Here is a 15,710-nt window from a genome sequence, read left to right on the forward strand (position 1 = left end):
CAGCAGCCATGGCTCACGGGCCCAGCCGTTCCACGGCACGTGGGATCTTCCCGGACCGGGGCACGAACCTGTGTCCCCTGCATTGGCAGGCGGACTCTCAACCACTGCGCCACCAGGGAAGCCCATGGGCAAGAGTCTTTACTGTGGTTTCTGCAAGAAGGAATGGGTTCTGCCAGGTAAACAGGCTTAGGATTGGCTAGTTTGAATAATTTTAGTGGGCTCTGGGCATAGGGGCTGTCCCTAGATGTCTGGTACCTGTCTGGAGTTATCGGGGCCGGTGGAGAGTGGCTCAGGATGTGAAAGCTTGGTGAGGGAGGTGTTGGGGTGTGGTGCTGGTTTGGTTGGCTTGTATCTGAAAAGCATGCCCCTTGGAGGGGGGACTCTTCCTGAGGAATGGAGGGGAGGGAGGAAGGGGGAGGTGACAGAGGCAGGAGGCCAAGGCAAGATGACTCAGGGGTATTTTCTGGTTGTCCAAACAGGGCATGTCTGGGATACGCATGTAGGGCAGATGTTAAAGTATTAAGTTTACAGAAGATAGAAACATGCTTAGTATTCTGGGATTATATATTTTGGGGAGAAAGACCATGGAGGTAAAGTGCCATTTTCATCACATCGTATCAAGGATATAACTCATCACTGTTGATATTGACCTTGATTACCTGGCTGCTCAGGCCCTATTTTGTGGCACCATATCTACTTCACGTCTGCCTTTAATGTTCATCTCATATGTTTGAAGTGTTTGTAGGGTAGGGTATTGGTAAACATCCAATGTAGTTTTCCTTGAGTCTTGCTCTTCCAGAAGAATGAACTTGCCTGTAGTGGGTTTTAGTTCTTAGACAGGGGGCCCTCTTTGGGGTGGGTGTCTCCACAGAATACAGTCTTGAAACTTGGGCCTTAGGCAAGATAAGTTCGCAGGGGAGACTTGTGTCTAAATATCCTGCTGTTCTCTAAAATAGTAGTCCTTTGTATACTTCCAGTTGCTGAATAAATACTTCAGTAAATACCGACAACTCTGTCAGGAGTTGGAGTTGATTACCACTGAAAAGAAACAGGATATATATTCATAATACTTAGCTGTGAGCTAAAATGCTCAGAGTATTAACCTATTTTTGTATATAAATTAAAAAAATCCTGGTTACTCCATAAGTTGCCTGACCAAAACCTTTTGGAGCCCTCTGATGTTGGTGGAGATCATGGAAGATATGTCAGTGTTCCTGCTCTGCTTTTGAAAATCCCAAGTTGGGCAAGGCAGGCAGTGGAGTTGGTTGGTAACTCACCTGCACCCCTCTTTCCCCCTCATGCCTCAGGGTCTAAGTCGCAGAACTGTCTGTGGAACTCCCTCATCGACGGTCTCACAGGGAATGTCCAGGAGAAGCCACGGCCGACGATTGTCCATGACCCCCGGCCACCGGAGGAAATCCTAGCTGATGAATTGCCTCAGCTCGATAGCCCGGAAGCCTTGGTGAAAACGTCCTTCAGGTTTGGTGGATTGCAACTCAGTTTGTTCCTTCTTATTTGCTTGTGGAGTTATTTCAGTCCAGTTGGATGCCACGTCAGCGTGGCCAGTAAATTACCTCATTTCTCTGCACTAAGTAAATTAGAATTGATGAAGTAGTGTTGGAAGTAATGCCCTCTAAACTTCTGGCTGGATTTCCTGAATGTAGTGAAGACCATATCAGTAGTTAAGTTGCTGTTGGTATTTAATTGGTATTGGCATTTAAATGCTGAGGCAAAGGATTTACTGACATTGGCGATTTGAATTGGATTAATGAGTCTTTTGCTTCAAAGGAGGGTGACGCAGGGAGATAAGTGCACAGGGAAAAAGCACATGGTGGGAATTAACTCAGCCCCGTGCCTTTAGAGTCCCTTGCTGGAGGAAGTTTTCTAGTTGTAAGAGAAGTGAGAGCCGCTGCCTTCTGAAATGAAGACCAGATCTTCTTGTGTGGTTTCCCAGGTGGCTGTTGACTCTGTTCTTGTTCATCGTTTAGTCCTGCGTTTTCCCGCAAAGTTCTCTGGTGTTTTCTTTTTGTATTGTACTCCACTTCCATCATGAGGTGTCTCCTTACCTTCTCACCTGTATTAAATAAAAATCAGTCTGGGTATGGATGCGGTATAGAAAAGTGATTCTTTTTTCTGAATGGGTCTTTCAAACTCACTTTTGAAATATGCAGTCGTACTGGTATCAGAAATTAAGATTTAATGATTTCGCCAGCTTGCCTTCCTCCCCTCCTTTCCCCCTGTTATTCTAATTTTACTTCTTTCATTTTTCTTTCCATTATATAAGGCTTTCATACTCTCCACACGGCTAGTAGTACAGGTAAGCTTCCCTTTTCTTCCCTCAAACAAATCAGACAGGATTTGGAGTCCAGGAAATATACTTGAAAAATGTGCTCTCTTTTGCATCCAGGTGATGTGTGTAATCGCCCAGTAAAAGCCATTTCATTGTGTGAAGGTTCTTAGTGTGGACTGAATTATAGATGAGTTCTGAAAAGGAGTGATGAACAGGGGTTTGGATTTCTTTATATAATGTGACTGATGCAGTGGCGGGACCAGAATTGCAAGGCAAATGCTTTTCTTATTCCTAGTAAGGGTTTACTGCATTGTGAGGTTTAAATAAAATAAAAACCACTCAAGTAGAGAGAAGTACATTCGATGAACCTGTGATTCTCTGCAAGTGACTGTGGGAGGAAGAGGAGAGGGTGAATGGGTCTCATGGTCTGTGTGTTCTCATCTCCAAGTGTCTCTGGTGGGGTCAACCCCTTCATATAGTGTCTTCTGGTAATTACACCTTCCACCTCAAATCAGGTTCATTGTCTTCTTCAGTGAATAGCTAAAGAGCTGCTCCCATGAAAAGAACATCTTATTTGCTAGCCCAACTCCATTACCATCATCCCTTCTCTTTGCATTTCCTCTGTGCTCTTTAATAGAGAAAAGGTACTGATAGCCATGAACTTCTTTTCATCTGCTAGTTGTATTATGTGCCAATGTCTTGGTTCCAGAAAGAGATTAAGTTATAAGTTTGTTAAGGTCAGGATTTATTTCTGATTCCTTGTGGCACTTGGTGTGTAGTAGGAAAAACATAGTAGGTGTAAATATGCCAGTCCTATAGCAGTGGAAGCCAGAAATGTATTGGCATTTGTTGTTCATTTACTGGTCTCCTTAATACAATTCTGTGCTATCCTGGAACCATCCTTTCTTCCAAAGAAGATAGTTGATTTCAACAGCAATGTTAGAGGGTAAATATTCTCTAATGCAGTTGTCCTTAATTGTGGTAGTAACGTCAGTTGTGAGATTTGTTGCAGATAAATTATTATAAGCAAAATGTGGGAACAGCTTACTTATCAAGAAATAATTTAGAGCAGAATCAAGGTTGCTCTTGTAGCAGAAGACCTATATAGACATATCTCCAAAGAAGACATACAGATGGCCAAGAGGCACATGAAAAGCTGCTCAACATCACTAATTGTTAGAGAAATGCAAATCAAAACTACAATGAGGTATCACCTCACACCAGTTAGAATGGGCATCATCAAAATCTAGAAACAATAAATGCTGGAGAGGGTGTGGAGAAAAGGGAACACTCTTGCACTGTTGGTGGGAATGTAAATTGATACAGCCACTATGGAGAACAGTATGGAGGTTCCTTAAAAAACTAAAAATAGAACTACCATATGACCCAGCAATCCCACTCCTGGGCATATACCCTGAGAAAACCATAATTCAAAAAGACACATGCAGCCCAATGTTCATTGCAGCTCTATTTACAATAGCCAGGTCATGGAAGCAACCTAAATGCCCATCGACAGGCGAATGGATAAAGAAGATGTGGTACATATATACAATGAAATATTACTCAGCCATAAAAAGGAATGAAATTGCATCATTTGTAGAGACTGTCATACAGAGTGAAGTAAATCAGAAAGAGAAAAGCATCGTATATTAACGCATATATGTGGAATCTAGAAAAATGGTACAGATGAACTGGTTTGCAAGGCAGAAATAGAGACACAGATGTAGAGAACAAACGTATGGACACCAAGCGGGGAAAGCAGGGGTGGTGGTGGTGTGATGAATTGGGAGATTGGGATTGACATGTATACACTAATATGTATAAAATAGATAACTAATAAGAACCTGCTGTGTAAAAAATAAATAAAATAAAATTCAAAAAAAAAAAAAAAGATTGCCCTTGTAATAATACCACTTGTTTTCTAGATGCCTTTTGGATTGCAGAGAAGGAATGAGTTATAGCTGGATATTAAATAATGTGATAGGAATATATCACAATGTGTTCCCCCCAACTCCCTATTTACTCCAGGAGTGAAAAAACCTGGTAATTGCTGACTCCAATATTAGTGACTCTGGAAAATCTAGGACGACCAGTGCCTTATGCTCCTACAGTTTTAAACTTCAGGGGTGCATCCATGATCAGCACTCTCAGTCCCTACGATAACTTCTTTAACCAAGCAGTACAGTCGTCCCTTTGCTGAGATTGAGGTGTTGGGTTCTTTTTTCTGACTCTGAAATTCAGTCTCTCAGCCACTGTGCCGTGTGTGTGTGTGTGTGTGTGGACACACTTATACACAACCCCACACACAATTAAGGGATCCGGGCATGTGACTGTGAACATCCTGCCCTTTGCAGTTCTGCAGAGTCTTGTTTGCTGTGGAGGAACACACATGGTTCTCGTGAATTGACATCCTCTGTCCTCATAGCTCCTCTGCAGGATCGTTACCACCGAGCAACAGGGGAGAAGTGATAGCTTTGCCCACTCCCTTCTCTTTCTCCTTGTTCACACTTGGAGGGCATTTGGAATTTGGGGCCACAAAATATGGTCATCTTTTTTTTTTTTTTTTTTTTTTGCTTGGGCAAGGAAATGCCTCTTTATTGGTGCTGAAGCTGTTCCTGAGGCAGTCAGACCATGGGACCCTCATTGGGACCCTTGCCCTCAGCTACTTCCATCTGTGGGAGATACTCTGTCCCAAGGGCACCTCTTCTATCAGCTTCTGTAACTGATGTAGAAATGGGCGTGGTAGGTGGGGGTATCCTTCCGGGAAGCAGCTGGGGACGCACGTGCAGGTAGCCCTTGGCAGCCACCTCCCGCTCCTCCACGCCTTTGAGCAGATACACAGAGTGAATAAGATCAGACTTGGGTTTTGTGGGTCCAGGTGCAGACACTGTGGGCTCTGAAAGCTCACGAAGCCTCTTGGCATGAAAAAGTCTGCTTTCAAAACCCGAGACTTTTGAAAAGAGGAAAGGGGGAACCATAGCTAAATAAAAAGGCTTGAGTGTCTCGAAAGTAGACACTTCTGGGAACTGTACCCAGGTGCCTGTTTTCCTTGTTCCTCACGACCTGTCCCTTTGAACCTTGTTCTGCCCAGGTTTTTCTTAAAAGAGATGAGAGAATATGCTGAGCGTGAAGCTTAAGGAAGATAGACCAGTCCAGCCAGTCTGATTAGTGACTGGAATCTTAGTACTTACCACTAGAGGACCCAAGAGAACAGGAAAGAGCTGGCTGCTGAGAACGCTTTATCTCCCCAGCTTCTAGTGTGCACATTTGCAAAGGTGAGACCCAGCCCAGATTGTACTGAAAGTCAAGGAAACCAATGTTTATCGAGCATCTGCTATATCTAGGAACTGTACATTCATTTGCTCATTTAATCTCGCCCAACCCTGGCAAGGTGTGTATTGCTATCCCAGTTGTGCAGGTCAGGAAACTGAGGCTCAGAGAGATCAAGTAACTTACCCAAAGCCACCCAGCAAGTGGCAGAGCTGGAAATTTCAACCCAGTCCACCTGGCTCCAAAGCCTTACCATGTTCTACCACCATATCACCTTGGCTTTCCTGCTTCTGGGTTTGCTGTTGGTGAAATAAGATAGCGTGATTGGTTCTACTAATCTGGATGTGCAATTTGGATATATAGTTTGAGGCTTATCCTATGAGACTGACCCTGTTCTATTGCACTAAATCTTTTTTTCTAGTCCAAACTTACGTTTTTGATCCACCTACCCCTTTCTGGTAGGAGCCCATTAAGGTAAACTTTATGTCCAATAAATTCGTTGAGGGATCCTGTTAAATGCAGACCCACATTCAGTAGGTCTGGGTTGCAGCCTGTGAATCTGTGTTTCTAACAAGCTCCCAAGTGATGTGATGGTCCAAGGACCACCCTCTGAGGAGTGAGGCATGGGCTTTCGAATACCACAGGCATGAATTTGCAAATGCTCTTCTCAACTGTGTGATTTTGAGTCATGGTTTTGATTCTCAGTTGCCTCATTTTACAAATGGAAACAGTGAAATAACAGCAGTGGCCTTGGGTCCTGTTGCTAGGATTAAGTGGGCAATGAATATGACAGCTCCTAATTCCTTCTCTCCCAGTTTTTCAAAATCCTGTTTAGGAGTGGATCGATCCTCTGCACCTTGACCCCTTCTTCTGTGACTGGGCTGTGCATTGTGCCCCAGGCTGGGAATACGAGCCCAGTAGGTACTTTGTGAGCAAGGCTGGGCTTGCTCTGGCCTGACCTCCTTGGGCAGTAGTGGAAATTCTGAAGCCATCCAGCACGTTGGCCATCTCAGTTACTTACCTTGAATTGTGTGACTTAACATAGGTTTTGATAATTTTGCATTTGGAAGAAGAGTATGCTTACTCCCTGGAGAGTCACTGGGGGATTGATGAACTTCTCTTCCCACATAGAATGGACTTATTTGGGCTTTGGCAAAAGCGTTCCTGATTCTATACATAACTTACTAAGAAATGTTCCAGAGAGCAGAACTGCACTGAGCCAACACCCTCGGCCGCAGATGAGATTAAGTCCTTGTCAGATCCCATTTAATGGATTGCGTTTTCCACGCAGAAGTAAATCGTTGAACTCATCCTCATTTTGGCTTTTGGCAGTCATTTTTCCACCAACAGCTATAGCCAAGGAGCCAGTTTCTGACTTGATTACTTTCAGGAAACGTGCAGTCTGGCTGATGATATGGCTTGGTGTGGGGTAGCGTCCCCTGCAGCTTCAGACCCCACCCCGGGATGAATCATGGGTTAAAATTCCCATTTAGCTCATGGGAAGTCTGGTCACATGTCTTTCTCTATCACCATATGTTGGTCACCCACTGGGAACTTCGGGGGGGACCCCTACTTCCGTGACTTAGTGCTGTCTCCCTGGAGTTGACATTTTTCCTTTCTAGTGTTCGCTAATCCAAAGCAGTAGAGTTTTGCTCAGGTCTGTGAAGGGGAAAAATGAAAGAATGAATTCTGATTTTTTTTTAAAACTCAGAAGAGTTTCTATTGCAACTTTGGCTTCCCACAAGGGAAATATTTAGGCTTCTCTTTACAAAGCAAGTTTTTAATAGACAGATCCTCCAGTGTTGGAAATTGACAAAGCAAATATCATGCAGACACCGTTCCATTTGCATTCTTCCCGGTCCTTCCACTAGTATTTTGGGAAAGAGGGAGTTTGTCTCTGTGGTGGCCATATGAATGCACCTCTCACATCTCTGACCACAGGGAATGTACTTGACCCATGGCCCCAGCTTCTGTGCGAGGATATTTGTCCCTGTGATGGCTCTGGCTGTGTTCCTCAAGGGCACTTTCAGCCAATGACTAAGAGCGCCAGGGATCCTAAGGGTGGCCATTCCTGGGAGACACGGGACTCCTCTGATGGTGACTTCAGCTTGAGGACTCCAAGTTCCTTGGTGAACTTTCTTTAGAACTGCACTGTGATCTGAGACGCTCCCACCCAACCTGCCATCCTTCTCTCCTTCACTGCGAGTCAGACCTGCATCTCACCTCTCCCTGCCTCCTCTGGCTCCTTCTCCATTTTCTCTTTCAGATGTTCCCCCTGATAAATTTCTTGCATGTCTAATCCTTCCTTGGCACCTGCTTCTCAGAAGGCCCCGGCTAACGCAGTCTCACACCATGCTGCGATCCTCTGCTGGCCCACCACTGCCAGCTCTGTGCTGTGGGCACGGCTTCAGCTTCAAGGCTACTGGCCTAGAAATCCTGGGCCAGTTTTCTGTACTTGATTTTATATTTGATGCTGCATCTTCCCCATGGGCTCTAGTGGTGGGGTGAACATGGGGCAGGCCACAATTTTTTTTAGTCTTTTGTACTTTTATTGCCCACTGGAGACTTTGCTGAAACATTGAGATTAACTAAAGAAACTACAACATGAGAAGGGAGCATTTAAAATCGTACCCCAAATATAATTGTTTCTTTTGTACAAGGGAAATGCTAAAGAATGTTGGACATTGTACAGTTGGTTTGAACACTTTGGTTGCCAGCCAGCGGACCTGTCTCCAAGGCTAACTTCCCCTTAAGAGCGTGTCCTTTTTCAAGCCAGACACATTCTCATCAGGCTATTGGGGAAGCCAGGGTTCTACCCATAGGAATGGCACTCATCCGAGGTGTCCTCAACAACTTGGTGTATGCCTAAATCAGAATAACTCCTAGCAGCACATTTTACAAAGTGTGAGTGAGTCATCCTAGGAGAATCCCACAGGGAGGAGTGGGGAGCTTCAGTACTGTCGGGCGGGGGGAGAGGCTCGGATACTCCTGGAGGCTTCATCTCCATCTCTCTGCCAGTGTGCAGCATGGGTCAACCTCCCGTGCTTCCTGATGAGCAACAGGAACTTCTGTCCTTGGTCACACAGAGACCTGAAGTGTGCTAAGATTCTCTGAAGTTCCCTCTAAATGAAGGAAGACCTCCCATCTCTCTATGGCAGTGCTTTGCCTCCCATCGAGGTCTGGTCATGATTCTCATGTGCTTCTGGATCAGATGGTCTGGCCTTTAGCCCTTGGGTACTTTGTCCCCATGTCAACCTCATGGGCCAACTGCCCAATCACAATCCCTGGTAACTTCTGAGGTTCAACCTCAGAAACTTGTGGGAACCTCTGGGGCCTGTCCAAACCACACAGAACCCAAGAGACAACTTGGGGAAGCTAAAACCCAGCCTCCTTCTACCTGACTCTACTGGCCACAGAGTTTACTCAGATGTGGACCTTCTGGTTTATGGGTAGATGTCCCTCTAGAAAGAGAAGAAGAAGTCTCTCACTCCTGCCCCGTCTGCCTCGTCTCCCTATAATCCCCCAAGTCCGAAAAACTGGGTCTCTGGCTTCCTGCTTCTCCTACATTATATCCTCCTCTTCCCCAGGGCCAGGCCTTGGGCTAAGTCTTAATGGTGGATGAGGTAAAGAGACAGATTGGCCTAACTGATATGGGACCCTACACTGGGAAATACCTCAGAAGCACCATATGTTATGCCTTAGAAACTTTCAGTGATGAATGACTTTACCTCATTGGTTTTTCTGCAGTAAAATTAAGGTTCCCTAAATAAAAAGAGAGCAAAACCCTTTGAAACTGTGCCCTGCGGTAATGCAAGCCTGGATAGCCCTTGATTGGTGATTGGTCCCTGTCCTCAGCAGTGGGGGATCCCGGGTTATGTTATGAACCTTACGAAAATGTTACCTTGTGTTTTACTCTGTAGAAATTTTTGTTCCCACTTGCAGCCTTAAGGCAGGGTTTCTGCCCTTGCTAGCAGGAAAGGAGAGATTTCCTTCTTATTGAATCTTTCTAATAACAGATGCTCTCTTCCCACTCAAGTGCTCAGTGCTTGTTCTGCTGTCACATCCCATGTCCGGCACTGGAGCCACTTGAGGTGAACTGGACCAGCACATACTCTTGCCCCCGGACCTCACATGGATCAGTGAATATGATGAATGACACTTGGCATAACCATTGAAACAGGCCAGCCTGGATCATGGTGGACATAAAAGGGAAGCAAAAGGAACGGTGTTAGCCAGGGTCAGGAGGCAGGAAGACACGACATATGTTGAAGGAACTGTTAGATTTGTGTCTAAGGCATGTGAAAGTGAGGCAGTATTGGAAAAGTAAAGTTGAGATGAAATATGGCAGGGCATTGTTTGCCACGAGAAGAAGGTTCACTTTTATTCCATAGGCAGAGATCTTTGGAGCTTTTGGAAATCTTTGGGGAAGCAGAAAGAAGACTGCATATTTTTTTCTAATTAAATTACAGAATTAGGATTTATATTTTCATGCCTCTGCCCTCTATACACAGAACATCAAGACTAAGGTTTTCTGCCCGGCAGCAGAGATGGAATAATGGACCTGGAGAACAGCATGGGATTTAAAAACCTATGGAGGAAGAGCATGGACAATCTGGGGAAGACACTTGTGAAAATATGTCTTCCCACATGGACTGGAACAGGGACCATTGTTTTTTCTATTACTTCTAAATGTAGTAACAGCTAATCGTTATTGAAGAGACAGCCCCATAACTGTAGTCTAGCTGCTCCCCATTTATTGATTACTATTAAGTGCAGCAGGAGTTGAATTTGCTAAGATGAATTACCTCTAGACCCCAGAGGCCAGCTCGGTTGGGGAAGGATGGTTATTTGAACAAGAGCTGTAGACATGCTTGTCCTGCTTTGGAAGGGATGATGATTCTGGCTCAGGTGATGGGGTCAAGTACTCGGAGGCAGACACATTGCAAACTGCCCGAGAGTATAACTTGTACACGCTCTGCAAAGCCAGAAACAGGAGGATGTGAATCAAATAGCAAACTTGGATTCCGGGATCCAAACCTTGATCTGTACATCAGTTTCATTCTTTGAAAATGGTCCAGATTGAGAATTAGAAAGGGGATGTATGCAGTGGGCTGAATTATATTTATTAAATTTTGTGTTTCTCTACTGTTTTGATAATTATCCTATCTTCGACCCTGTCTGGCCCTGTCAGGGCTGAGTTTCCTTGGTCATTAGGTTTCCATGGGTAGTGCTGAATCAGGCTTTTGTGTCTAGCTCTAAGCCAACTGGTAGATACCTACATTGTTTTTCAAAAAACTATTTTGACAATTTTTAAACCTTCAGAGAAGTTGTAAGACTAGTAAAATGAACAACTGTCTGTCTTCCACCTAGAGTCACTTTTGCTTGCTTGCTATCAAATCTATCATCTATTTATCTTTTTTTTTCGAATCTTTTGACCTTAAGTTGTAGACATCATGACCTTTCAGCTTCAGCTTGTATCACTTAAGAGTGAGACCACTTTCTTACACACACAGTGTAATTACCATATTCAGGAAGCTTAACTTTGATATAATACTATTATCTAATATATAGCCCACATTCAGATTTCACCAAATGTTCCAATAATGTCTTTTATGACAATCTTTTTTTCTGATCCAGAACCTGTTCCTGAAGCACACATTACATTTAGTTGTCAGTCTCCTTTAATTTGAAGCAGCTTTTTAGTCTTTCTTTGTCTTGCATGGCATTAACATTTTGAAGCAAACGGGTCACATGTTTTGTGCTGCCGAATGTTTCTCAATTTGGGATGAATGTTTCTCAATTTGGGATTGTCTGATCGTTGCCTTGCGATTTGATTCAGGTTATTCATGTTGACAGGAATACTATATAAGTGATGTAGATGTTGCGTCCTCCATGCAGCACTGGAAGAGGGCTGTCGATCGTCCCATTACTGGTGATGTTAGCTTTGATTATTTCATTAAGGTTGTTTCCCCTAATGTGTCCCCGGTAAAGGTGCCGTACTGCCCTTTGTAGGTAATAAGTTATCTGCGGGGAGATAACTTGGAGACGATGAAGATAATCTCTTCTTTCTTTCTTTTTTTTTTTTTTAAATCTTTATTGGAGTATAATTACTTTACAATGGTGTGTTAGTTTCTGCTGTATAACAAAGTGAATCAGCTATGTGTATACATATATCCCCATATCCCCTCCCTCTTGCGTCTCCCTATCCCACCCTTCCTATCCCACCCCTCTAGGTGGTCACAAAGCACCAAGCTGATCTCCCTGTGCTATGCGGCTGCTGATAATCTCTTTCTTAACAAACATTTATGCAATGGTTTTAGCATCACTTGATGATTCTTGCCTGAATCAATGGTAATTTCTAACTGTATTATTCCTTCTCCATTTATTAAATGACATTTGATGGTAAATAAGAGCTTTCCCTTTCCTTCCTCTCTTGCTCCCTTTCTAGATTGTAGTGTCAGTATGGACTCTGGATCTTTCTTTCATCCATTGTTTTATAAGCCGTTATATCTTCATCCTACCTGGAGCCCAGGGAGGGTGTTTGTGAGAGAAAGGACACAAAGAAGGGTGGTATGGGCAGTCCTTTAGTCTAAAATGCATCAACCCTAATGGGCAGAAATAAGTTTGACTTGGAATATGAAGAAGTGTATCAGCAAATCCGGGCTCTAAATAATCCCCTGTCCTGCGGGTAGGGGCTCCGTGGGGTGCTCTAATCTGGTGGAAGGCAGTATCTTGACCTGAACCTGGTGGTGCCACTGGAATTATGGGAAATTGCAGAGTGGCGAGAGTGCCATGGAGTGGGTTGGGGGAGGCGTTACTTAGCCAGAGAAAGGAGTGTGAATGTGTTGTCTGGACTTTTAACTGGGTCTCCAAGTCTTTTCTTCTCGCCTCTTTCTGCCATGTAGCACTGCTCCCTGCTCCCCCTCCTGCTGGCCAGTGTCTGATGTCTGTGCCCAACCCCATGGTCTGAAGAGTTGCCTGCATCTTATCACTGACGGGTGTAGCGAGAGTGCCTGAGCTCTGGTTTTAGTCGCAGCTCCACTCCTCACCTGCTGTGTGACCTTGAGCAGGCAGTGGAAGCTGAGGCTCAGTTTCCTCAACCGTTTAATGGGATGAAATCTTCTTTTCCCCGAGGGATACCTGTGAGGAGTCAAGGGGGCTCTGCATGTGGAGCAGTGAGCACAGTGTCTGGTACCAGCAAGTGCCTTGTGGTCATAGGTAAGGCGATCCCGCATCAGCATCCTGCTGAGTGCTGCTGGTAGATGTACAGTTAGCTGTAGGCCCTGTGTTGTATGAAGGAATGCACTTTATCTGGCTGTCCCTCAGGTATGTCCCTTAGTACTGAAAAGCCACTCTGACACCAGGGACCTTTGAGGCACCCTCTCCCTCTCTTTAGTTTCTAGCGTTTTCCTCTTAATCCTTGTCCAGTCACGTTGTGTGTAATAACACTAGCTAACCCGACTGAAGGTGATGTGTCAAGCACTTTTCTACATGCTTTACATGCTGTCTATTCAACCTGCACAGCAATCCTGGGAGATTTTTAAATTTTTATTACTTTAAATTTACAGATGGAGAAACTGAGGCGCAAAGTTAACTTACCAAAAGTCAGACCACCAGTTGGTAGGTGTGGGTGGGCTTTAGAGCCACACATTCTGGCTCCAGAACCCACCTATAACCACTAGACCACACTTCCTCCCTGGTCTAGCATGGACGAGTGGGTCTGTGTCTTCTGGTTTGGTTGGTGGTGCGGATTTGCTTTCTAGCTAGGCTCCTGCTTCCTGCCTGCTTCCCAGTGAAGTACCAGCATCAGCCTACTCTCTTCATTTCCTGCCATTTCCTCATGCCCAGTATGGACTCTTACTTCATCGCCTACTGGCCTGCTCACTTGGGCTTTATTCCCTGCCTGCCCCTTCCTCCTGCAGAACATAGCTCAGCCTACAAATGCCACTTTAGCTGCTGGGCTGGAGAACTAGAAGGCCCTTCTTAAGACTTACTGCTCTCCTGGCTGTGACCTCACACACTTGCTACCCACAGGCCTCTCCTACGAGCTTGTCACCAGCATCACCCTGCAGTCTTGCCAGAGCCCTTTGTCCCCAACGGCCATGAACCGTGGTGGTGTGTGTGTGTGCAATACAGGGACCTGGTAGAGGAAGGTGGTTTAGAACTGGAGCTTGGAATCAGGCAAAGCTGAGTTTCTATCCTAATCCTGTCTGTCACTTACCACCTTGGGAAAGTTACTCAGCTTCTCCTGGCCTCAGTTTTCTTTTCTGCAAAATGGAAATAGTAATGACGGGAGGATAAGATGAGAAAGTGTGTGTCAAAACAGCATAAAAACTCCTGACATCTGAGTAAGGTCATAGGCTAGGTAATTATACTGTGTCAATGTCAACTTCCTGGCTTTGATAACATACTGTAGTTGTGTAAGATGTTATCATTGGCAGAAACTGGGTAATGGGTATGTCGAAGCTCTCTGTACTAGTTTTGGAACTTACTGTGTGTCTACAATCATTTCAAAAAAAGATTTAAAAAACATTTAGCATAGTCCCAAATCTCAATTAATTGTAGTTTTTTAAATTATAAAATATCACCAAGAATTCAGTTACTTGGCTCAAATTCAACTTTTTGAGGTGTGTGTATTTGTGTGTGTGTGTGTGTGTGTGTGTGTGAGAGAGAGAGAGAGAGAGAGAGAGAGATCTAAGATAAAGCAGACCAGACAATTTCTAAAATTATTTCCCTTTTCTCATGAATAATATCAGTGGCATCAGCAGCAACCACAGGCAAATTCCCTCCATGCTGTAGTTTCATCTTCTCCCAGTTGAAAACCTTGTCTTTTACTTAGTAATCTCAATTCTCTTCAGATTTATTATTTACCTTCTATTTCAGGTGTTCTTAATCTGGGCTTCACAGTATACTCACGAGTGATTAAAACAGCATCCCTGGGGTAGCGCCCAGAGAGCTGTACGATTTGAAAGCTTGTTTGGTTTGTGGAGTGCAGCAGGCCTGAGAACCACGGTTCTACCTGCATTGCAGGCTCCGCTTCGGCCTTTTCTCCCTTCCCTCCTTCTCCCACATCCACATTGCCTTGGTGTGTGCTGCTTCCACAGGGCACCATTTTTCTAATGACCATCAAGGCGTTTCCTGACCATGGTTCCCGGATACAGACGTTGCTCCCTTTTCTTTACAGTATTTATCTGGCGCAGATGTCTGGAGTTTTGGAATCATCACAGAATGAGCTCTCCCACCCCTCGAGATACCATATGTCCATGCCATTTTAGATAACTGAAGTGTCACCAAATGTCCCTTATGTTGTCTTTCTCCAAAAGCCAATTCAACAGAATTCAGGTGACGTACATCTTTTCTTTTGGGAATGTGATAGGTGGAAGTTTTCGGAAGGCACTGACTACTTTTGCTTACAGTTTCAGTGGCTGACGTGTTTTCACCACCTTCCGGATAAACTCACTTTGCGACATTGCCTCAGTTTCTTAGTCACCAGTTCTCCTTTATTCATCTTTTACAAAATGAGATTTTGTCATAAAAATGATATACTTGTCTTGTAGAACATTTGATAAAGGGTAAAAAAAAAAATCCTGAATATAATCCCTGCTGTCATTTTGGCATCCTTCCTGAAGTCTTTATATCTATGACTTATTCTTACAGTCATAATTACAGTGTGGATACAGTTTTGTATTCTAATTTTTTTTACTGAATGTTTTATCTTAAGCATTTTTCCAAGTTGCCATATAATGTGCGTGCGTGTGTGTGTGTGTGTGTGTGTGTGTGTGTGTGTGAGAGAGAGAGAGAGAGAATATATGTTGGACATTTAGGTTGTCTCCAGTTTTTCATTCTTTACAGGAATGCTGTGATAAAAATCCTCACGCATCTAGATATTCCCATATTTTAAGCTGTATCCCTAAGAGTAGGTAACTGGAAGTGGAAACACTGGCTAAAAGGGCATCTTGACCTTTAATAAACTGTACCAGAAGAGGAGCCCTGGGTGCTCTTTGCAGTGGGGCTTCTTCCAGCCGTTCCAATCAGTGCTGGACCCCTTAGGTTGAGTGGGATGGTGCTCATACCTCACAACTTTGAGTTGACTATGATTACTATTTTTTTTCAAGATAGCTTGTCCTTTCTTTTTTTTTTTTTTTTTTTT

General features: G+C 44.2%; 1 protein-coding gene across 1 annotated transcript in view; it reads left to right on the forward strand.

The window, feature by feature from the left end:
* The window catches only part of PDE1C (phosphodiesterase 1C), a 554,160-nt gene that overhangs the window by 130,845 nt on the left and 407,605 nt on the right, over window positions 1-15,710 (forward strand). The window contains 1 exon segment of the mRNA XM_028489915.2: window positions 1,308-1,479. Coding sequence (XP_028345716.1) covers window positions 1,308-1,479 — 172 coding nt within the window.

This window comes from Physeter macrocephalus, chromosome 5 (assembly GCF_002837175.3).
Source record: "Physeter macrocephalus isolate SW-GA chromosome 5, ASM283717v5, whole genome shotgun sequence".
Lineage (NCBI taxonomy): Eukaryota > Metazoa > Chordata > Mammalia > Artiodactyla > Physeteridae > Physeter > Physeter macrocephalus.